Here is a 10000-nt window from a genome sequence, read left to right as displayed (position 1 = left end):
AGAGAGAGAGAGAGAGAGAGAGAGAGAGAGAGAGAGAGAGAGAGAGAGAGAGAGAGAGAGAGAGAGAACTGGTATCAAAAATGACGTCGTAACTGTGCTTGTCCCACCATAGACTCATGCTTAAGTGTGTTTAAAGCAACCCATTTGCCTACCCCAAGTCACAGAATATGTTTTTGCACATTTGCCTTCTTAATTTTTATTTTGTGCCTTTTTAGTCTTTATTTTCTTCCCTCCCTGACTATTACCTGTATTACATGTGTCTTGAAATGTCCATGTGGGCATTATGTGTATTTATGTAAGCTACTTGACACCTTAATTTCCCCCCGGGGATCAATAAAGTTACTCTACTCTACTCTACTCCACTCTACCCCCTTTGTCCTGCCATAGGCATATGGTGGTACCTGAGCGCCACGTGCTGTTCAACGCTCTGGCCAACAACCTGGAGATCATCACTCAGCAGAAGCTGAAGCTGGAGCAGCTCCTCAAGGACCTCCACAGCCTCCGCCTCTACAACAAGACGGCAGTCTGGACATCACCTAGCATCGCACCCAGCACTCCCTCAGAACAGAGGTAACGTAAGCTTACACACACACACACAGACACACACACACACACACACACACCTAGCATCGCACTCAGCACTCCCTCAGAACAGAGGTAACGTACACACACACACACGCACGCACAGACACACGCGCTCACACGCACACACACACACACACACACCTTGCATCGCACCCAGCACTCCCTCAGAACAGAGGTAACGTAAGCTTACACACACACACACACGCACACACACCCTGAGACTAGGGATGGCACAAACCGCACCGCAAACCGAAACCGAGAAATTCACACACATACCGAACCGAACCGTGCAATCCATCGCAAACCGCAATTCATGTACTGCCCAGAAAAATATGTAAAACAGAGATTCTAGGAGCATCTTATCCAGTCTCTCTGATTAAAACATTAGCGTATAAGACCAAATCAGAGGATGACACAATTAAAATCACACCATTTTTGCATTATAAGCCTATACAAACCATATGTAGGATATTTAGTGATAAGTCCGATTCTATTAGCCAGTGCACCATTTATCATGAACTAAAAAAAAAGAACCGTAGAGAACCGAAAACCGTGACCTTGACACCGTGATATGAACCGAACCGTGAATTTTGTGTACAGTACCACCCCTACCTGAGACTCTACAACAAGACACACACTCAAACACACACAAACACACAAACACACACACACACACACACACACACACACACACACACACACACACACACACACACACACACACACACACACACACACACACACACACACACACACAGACACACACACACACACACACACACCTAGCATCGCACCCAGCACTCCCTCAGAACAGAGGTAACGTAAGCTTGCACACACACACACACGCACACACACCCTGAGACTCTACAACCAAAACCAAAACATTTTTAGTACAGTTTGGAGTGCACCCCTTCCTCTTCCAACATGACTGTGCACCAGTGCACAAAGGTTTAAAGTGTGATTGGCACCTGTCTTGTCATCTGATGCAGCCTTGACAAGGAGCTGGAGGGCCTGAGGGACGCACTGCTGAAGGCAAACCTGGAAACCTCCCCCAAGACAGGCCCCACATCTGCAGGTAAACACACACACACACACACACACACACACACACACACACACACACACACACACACACACACACACACACACACACACACACCTTTATTCCTTTACTTGTGGGACACCCCTGTGTATAGGGGAACCGTTGTGTGACGTACACTTTTCACGTTCCATCCGAATGGATGGTCACTTCGGCTTGTTTCGTGTATACACTACAAAAGTACCTAGAAGATGAGCCTCATGACTTATTAAAGAACTCTATACCAGTGTTTCCCAACCTTGTTTGTCATGCGTACCCCCTAAGCAATTTTGTCATATGATGAGTACCCCTCTCACTCATGCTCTATATCTATTCCTCTATCCCAATGTGACTACACTCCATATATTTGTTATTATTACATTTTTCCAAGTACCCCCTGAGGTGTGCTCGCGTACCCCTAGTGGTACACGTACCCCTGGTTGGGAAACACTGCACTAGAGCAGTGTTTCCCAACCTTTTATGTCCTGCGTACCCCCTAAGCAATTTTGTCATATGATGAGTACCCCCCCTAACGCATTCTCTATATCTATTCCTCTATCCCAATGTGACTTCACTCCATATATTTGTTATTATTTATATTTTCCACGTACCCCTAGTGGTACACGTACCCCTGGTTGGGAAACACTGCTCTAGTTCCATTAAACAGCCGGTATAGTTATTAACTCCATCCTATTCCTACCACATTTGTAATACCATGGGAAAAGACGTTAAACATCACCTCTTAGCCATTAAAAACCTAGCTGGCCTGGACTAGAATAAAAACTCAATGGTACGTCACGTCAGCACTGCCAAATAGTCACGTCATTCTCAATGGTTTAGGCAACCTAGACTAAACTGTTCATCTCTTTGGTTTAACAGCTCGCTTTTATGACAACTGCAGAATACAATGGATTGAGCCATCTTTAGCAATCAAAGTAACAAAATAGCTAGTTTAACCCATTGTGTCCTGGAGACACATATACGCTGCATTCAGGACTTTGAGATTTTAGCTGTTTTATTAAATATGTGGGTATGTTAGAGCTGAGTGAACACATTATAATACAAGAGGGGGGTCTTGGCTTTTAAATGTAACTCAGTTCATCTTTGTATGTGCTTCGGAGGCTGAGATATTTCTGATTCCATAGGCAAAGGGCACCCTTTCCCAAAAAGGGCATAGTACGAAATGGGTTAAAAGAGCAAGGTATTTTGCTAGGCAAGTTGTCTCATTGGGTATTTTGTCCAAGTTACTGATATTGCAAGTTATTACATCGGTATGAAAACAGCCATACAATAAAACGGAAAATCAGCTCAGTAAATGGCAATGTTTAGGGCTTGCCGCTGGTGACTGTCCTGTTGGCTAATTTAATGACATTAAAAAGGATTCTACTGTGTCTGTACAGTATGTGACAAACTACACAGCTACGGTAACTTTCGGAAATAAAACCGCTTTCTTGTTTCAGTTGATGCAATGTCTCATCATCTGAACATGGTGAAGAAAGACGTTCACTGAAACACACTTCTTTAGCACATTACATAACTTGCCAAATCTTTTCAATTAGCGAAATGAATTGAGGCCATAACCCCCCATAACCAATAATATTAATGTATAACACATCATGTGATGTTTGTGGCGAAGCTTTTGCCAAGATGTGAGGTTTTCATGCCAGGGATTTTGCCCTCTAACTGAATTGGGAATGTTATCACATGATCACATCTCCTTTCTGTCCATGCAGTATTACTGCGTATCTGCAGCATTGCACACAAATGTGTAAACAAAGATTCTCCTACGAATCAAAGAATGCCTAAATGTTTCTTCTGGGAATCGCTGCTAGTTTGAAGTAGCAAAGTGACTCTGGGTTTCATGTAGCTTTTGTCTATTTCGGTCTGTTTGTACAGCAAGACATTACTACTCTTTTGTGATTTGCTTCATGTGTTTGCGGTCTGTGTCTTTCTGTGCATTGAAACGTTTCGATCCTCTCTCTGTCACAAATCTGTCCTTTCAGCCAAGATGACTCCAGCCAAGCAGTCCCAGCTAAGAAACTTCCTCTCCAAACGCCAGACCCCACATGTCAGGTCAACAGCCCCAGGTACAGTGTGTGCGCACACACACACAGACACACACACACACACACACACACACACACACACACACACACACACACACACACACACAGACACACACAGACACACACAGACACACACACACACACACACAGACACACACAGACACACACACACACACCACACACACACACACACACACACTGACACACACTGACACACACTGACACAGCCCATAACAACACATACAAGTTTTTGTATTTGCGTAGGTGTTGTCACCAAAACCGCATACAGAGACACAGATACAGTCTCCCCCTCCCCTCCCCAGTCAATCTGTGTCACTACTAAATATATTAAAAAAACCTCCTATAACGACTTCTATAATAATTGTTTCTAGTATTTAGGGTCCAACTAATAACCTATTTCTTCTTTCCAGCCAACCTGTCTCGCTCGGCCTTCCTGTCCCCCAAGTACTATGAAGACCGTGATGACGTGAGCTCCAGCTCCTCACTGTCGCAGGCCCTGGAGGAGGAGGAGGTGCTGCCTGTGGGGGGAGGAGGAGGAGCTCTGGTGCTGGAGGAGGAGGAGGAGGCAGAGCCGGAGGTGGAGGAGGTGACCAGCGCGGCACCTCCCCTCGCCCCCCTGCCTTCCTCCGCCGTGCCCCCCGCCATGCCCCGGCACCCTGCCCTGGGGCGCATGCCCTCCATCCAGCCTGGCTTCATGCAGTCCACACCCTTTGGCAAGGGGGCACCCATGGGACTGGGGCTCAGTGGCGTCATGAGCCCAGGTAGGTCCACACACACACACACACACACACACGCACGCATGCACCATAGAGCGCACACACACACCATAATACACACACACACAAACCTCTTTTTCCAGGGAGTCCTAGCGAAGACGGCCTAAAAGACAAACGTAGACACTCACATAGACATTCAGCCCTCCTCACCCTCTCCTTCGTCTGTGTCCGCAGTGCCCACCGCTAAGATCAATCTGGGTGGTCCAGAGAGCACAGCCCTGGCCACTAAGACGGTGAAGCACGGAGCCCCTCCCACTGACAAGGCCACGCCTTCCGCCGCCCAGCAGGCTGCCGCCACCGCCGCCCTTAGGAGACAGCTGGCCAACCAGAAGCCAGGTATGCGTCTCTGTCAGCAGGCTATTGCGTGCTCATTTCCATTTTAACCATAGATTTTAGGCCTACAATAATGAAGGCGGCCCGCAGTTGTTTATTGTTTTATTAATATTCCAAGGCACCTTAGGAGGCCTCTGATTGGCTGTGGCCCCTGGGCTTGAGCCCTTGCTAGCCCCCTCGTTAAGGCACCAGTAGCCAAGGCACTAGGCACTACTGTACATCATACATAGGTTTCTTGTACACAAACATTGATGTCTGTGCGCACAGCTCTGTGCAGATCCCTCTGCAACCTCTAAAACTGTTTGGAAACTGCTGTCACTCAAAAAATGTGCTTGTGTGATAGGCTGGTGCATCTTACCCCTCCTCACAGTGCGAATGTTTTTAAATGGGAAACCCATCTGTAACCAGTCTCTCTGTTTGCCTGTCTTGTCCAGTACCACGATGACCCAAAAAGTCTTCACAAGAAAGTTGTGAACGTTGTCACTGCCTGTCTTGCATCAATTCTTCATTACTATTTCATTGCATTAACTCACAAAAATAGTGTGAAATTCTGTTAAATAAATAAAAAAAGTTTCAAGGCTGCCTATTCAATTAATCGAAAAATGTAATAGTCATTTTTCTTAATCTGATAAGATATTACATCCAATTTGCCCTTTTCTGAATTCTGGTTATCTCAGACACTGCTCCGATACCATCTGAACTTCAAATGTTCAAGCTGTCTTTGCTGACAGGGCTGCGATGCTCTCAACCAACCACTTGGTGGAGACAGAGTACATGTAACACATATGGAGACTTGCTGCCAGATTTGAAGCTTTATATATTGTTGTTTTGTAATTCAGAACTATGTATTGTTCAGCGAACTTAATGTTGATATAAAATGAATCCTTTATTTAAGTAACAAATATTAATGTTCTTTTTCTTGTCCATTATCAGGATTCTTTAAAATATGCATCACATTTTGCAGTGAGAACACCAATACTTGGCATGAAGACAATATTTGAAGATGCATGCAGATGATCATATACCAGCAGTTTAGTTTACATAAGAGTTAATATTATTATAGCCCAAATACCACAGGGCCTGTGCATTTAGGCTTATACATTCACATTGCACAGCTAGTTGTATGTGTTGACCGACTCGGACAGACTAGAAACTGTTGTTTTGTTCCTCTCAACCATCTAAGTGGGGTGCCCCCCACCCCCCCTTGTAGTTATGATATTTCACACACTTGCGTGGTATTCAGCATGCCTATGTGTGCGTGAGTGTGTGCCTGTGTGAAAGGTGTAAGAAGAGTAAAGCTTCAAACCGTAGACTGTTGCTACCCTAGTTCATATTAGTGTTGTTATAAGGCTAATGACCCTGCTAACAGGCTCTGTCATCAATAAGCAGTATTGATTTGCACTTAAGTCAAGCTTTTAGTTATAATGATAATGATGATGATGGCGACGATATTAATAGTAATAGCAATAACAATTCAATGATGTGTGTTTTGAATAGTGCATTTCAAACAAACACTGTAGTAGAACTTTTGGTAACACTTTACTTAAAGCCAACATTATAAGCGCATTTATAACAAATTATAACACACATTATAATTACTTACAACGTATTATGACTACACTCATAATGCTTCATGATGCTTTATATTAACAGTTATGAATAATTATGAATCTAGCATATAATGCTTTATAAATCCAAGGGTGTCATGAGTGCTCATGACTGGCTATAAACAACAGGCTGCCTGATGGGGCTTATAGTACATTATGAGTACCTATACCCCTCTATGCACAGACCTGGATGATAAACTGTCATAAGGGCTCATACGATGCTATAATGTTTCATGTGAGATCATAAGTCGTCAATGTGTGCTCTAAGTAAAGTGAAGTTCATATGGATGCATCTATAATGCACTGTATAAAGCACATCATAATGTACTTTAAGCCCCATCAGGCAGCCAGACCAGTAGTTTATATCCGGTCACGAGCACTCACAATACCCTTGGATTTATAAAGTATTATTAGCTAGATTCATGGTTATTCATTACTGTTAACATAAAGCATCATGAAACATCATCGGTGTAGTCGTAATGTGTTGTAAGTAATTATAATGTGCATTATAATTTGTTATAAATGCGCTCATAATGCGCTATAGATATGGGCTTCATAGAAAGTGTTACCGAATTTTGTTTAGGATAGTAGTGTGTTTAAAACTGTAGATAAAGGTGCACTGTGTAATATTTTTAGTAGTTCATTTCCAGAATCCATGCTGCCCATTCACAAATGTTGCCTTTTAAAAGAAATACTTACCACCACCATCAGATTCTAAGCATTCAGTATGACTGAGAAAATCACACTTTTCATACATGAAAAGGGGGATCATCTTCTCCATGGTCCACCATTTTGAATTTCCAGAAATATATATTTTTGTTAGCCGCAAGACTTACTGTGCCTTGGTCATACCAGTAAATACTTTTTTATTACCGTACTTCGTAAATATTCATCAATGGTATTCACGCAGCGTAAATGCAAATGGCAAAACAATGAGTACAGTATGACATTGGTGCATGGAGAAACTATAGGCATAGGCCTACATTTCAGCCATTTATATTTTGAGAAATAAAGCTACCTAAGATTTTACCCATTACATGTATAATAGTAGTACATTGTCATTTATATTATAAATAAAATAAAAATGCAGTACAGTGAATCATTTGTGTTTACAACACAGTTTCATTCGTGCCTCATGCACTCATGTAATGAAAAAAATAATAAAACAAAATTGGAGCAGAGATAAGAATTTCAGAGCACTGTGAAATTATTAACGCATAGACAAAAACGGTCTAAGAGGGTAGGCTATGCCTTTTCCCCCCACACACATAGGCGTACACATTCAAGCGACTTTGAGTATCATGAAATTATCATTATAATTACATGTGGGGTGCTGGTAACAGGGCCAGTTTTTCAAAATTCCTCCCATTAAAAGGGCTGAGCAACATATTACACATTTATGTCACCTAATTACTGTCACCCAACTCATTACAACTGTAAAACAAAGCCTGGGGAGTGTTAGTAAACTCATCCCAACTGTCCCTTCTCTGAAGGTTTTTTTTTTTTTTATTACTCCCAAACCCAAGTTAACTACAACAACTTGACTAGGCTTTTGATCCCTCTGTCTTTCAATCAGTTGTGGTGTTCTCTATAGCATGTATTTACTCGAGGAGGTAAATGCGAAGGAAATCGTAATTCATGAACAAAAACGGAAAAAGTTTATATATTAAAAAAAAAAAAGTGAAAAGAAAAAAAAACTTTTTTTTTCTTTTAAACATTTTCGGAAACTATGGCGGCCAAATTTAAACTATGGCGGGCCGCCATAGTTTCCTCAATGTATGGGAAACACTGCTGTTAATGCCTATTGTGAAAACGTGTGTGTGCGTGTGTGTGTGTGTGTGTGTGTGTGTGTGTGTGTGTGTGTGTGTGTGTGTGTGTGTGTGTGTGTGTGTGTGTGTGTGTGTGTGTGTGTGTGTGTGTGTGTGTGTGTGTGTGTGTGTCCGTGTCCGTGTCCGTGTGTGTGTGTGTGTGTGTGTGTGCGTGTGTGTGTCCGTTAGTGGGGACTGCTCTGACTGAGTCGACTCTGAAGACAGTACCTCAGGTGGTGAACGTGCAGGACTTGAAGGACAAGGGACCCACCATGCCACTACCTCCAGGGATCAGGTAACACACACACACACACACACACACACACACACACACACACACACACACACACACACACACACACACACACACACACACACACACACACACACACGAGACCATGCCATCTCTACAGGGATCAGGTAATGTGTGCATACACACACACACACACACACACACACACTTGAAGGGACCTACCATGGCCCTCTCCTCAGGGATCAGGTAAGAAATGTGCGACACACACACACACACACACACACACACACACACACACACACACACACACACACACAAGAAAAACTGACACACAGACACAAGAAAAACTGACACACAGACCAGTGTTAATTTTGTCAGCTTTTTAAAATTTAGTCGTAGTCTTAGTCACAATGACGAAAATCAATTTTAGTCTTAGTCATATTTTAGTCATTGCCTTCCCAATTTAGTCTTAGTCTTAGTCTAAATGACGAAAATCAATTTTAGTCTTAGTCAATTTTTAGTCATTTTCGTCATTTTAGTCATTTTAGTCAACACTGTACATAACAGAACTTCTCCACACACTTTTAACATATATCATTGACTGTACAGAATAAACCTTCTCCGCACACTGCTTCTCTTTTTAACATATATCACACTGTATAGAATAAAACTTCTTCACACACTGGTTCTCTTTTTCTCTATTTTATTTAATACAGTGTTAATTTCGTCAGCTTTTTAAAATTTAGTCTTAGTCTTAGTCACAATGACGAAAATCAATTTTAGTCTTAGTCATATTTTAGTCATTGCCTTTCCAATTTAGTCTTAGTCTTAGTCAAAATGACGAAAATCAAAAAAGGGCATTGACGAAATATTTTAGTCATAGTCATGGTTGACGAAATTAACACTGACACAGACACAAAACCTACTTCTGTGTAAGTGATGACAGACTTCTCAATTTCTTGGCTGCTTCACACCATGCACTATGCTTCACACTATACTAATGCTAATATTCACACTAATATGCACTTCTTGGTGGTATGTAGACATTACCTTGGATACTGGAGCTCTTGATACATCATAAACACTTGCTGTCTGGGTCAAAGATGCAACAGTTACATGCACACCAAGAATTTCTCCTTTTTGAACTATGATACGTCACCCATAATGTTGTGTGCATTACAACATTTTGAGCATTGGTGCAATGTGCAATTTATGACGACTGGCCAACAGACTGGTCCACTTGAGCCATGAAACTTCACACTCTAAAATAACAGGTGTTTCCATTATTTTACCAACGCCTGTACATCACAGTATATTTGCATGCAGCTTGTGGTGGGATGGGAAGTCTTTTCGGTGCACTGGTGCTTCTTGAAGGCAAAGAGAGGACACTGCTCTGGGTAGTAAGCACCAGTAACTGGCAGCTCAGCTTGTTCTACTATTGTGCTTTAATAATGGAGAATAGAGAGCCTAATA

General features: G+C 42.4%; 1 protein-coding gene across 4 annotated transcripts in view; it reads left to right on the top strand.

The window, feature by feature from the left end:
- The window catches only part of nup214 (nucleoporin 214), a 104446-nt gene that overhangs the window by 27749 nt on the left and 66697 nt on the right, over window positions 1-10000 (top strand). For all 4 annotated transcript variants that reach the window (XM_063210499.1, XM_063210498.1, XM_063210497.1 and 1 more), the window contains exons 19-24: window positions 388-570; window positions 1575-1660; window positions 3667-3750; window positions 4161-4511; window positions 4701-4862; window positions 8464-8569. In XM_063210499.1, coding sequence (XP_063066569.1) covers window positions 388-570; window positions 1575-1660; window positions 3667-3750; window positions 4161-4511; window positions 4701-4862; window positions 8464-8569 — 972 coding nt within the window. The remainder of the gene's footprint in view (window positions 1-387; window positions 571-1574; window positions 1661-3666; window positions 3751-4160; window positions 4512-4700; window positions 4863-8463; window positions 8570-10000) is intronic.

Source organism: Engraulis encrasicolus, chromosome 11 (assembly GCF_034702125.1).
Source record: "Engraulis encrasicolus isolate BLACKSEA-1 chromosome 11, IST_EnEncr_1.0, whole genome shotgun sequence".
Lineage (NCBI taxonomy): Eukaryota > Metazoa > Chordata > Actinopteri > Clupeiformes > Engraulidae > Engraulis > Engraulis encrasicolus.
The sequence above is the reverse complement of the archived record's forward strand: the minus strand, read 5'-3'. Positions and strand labels throughout refer to the sequence as shown.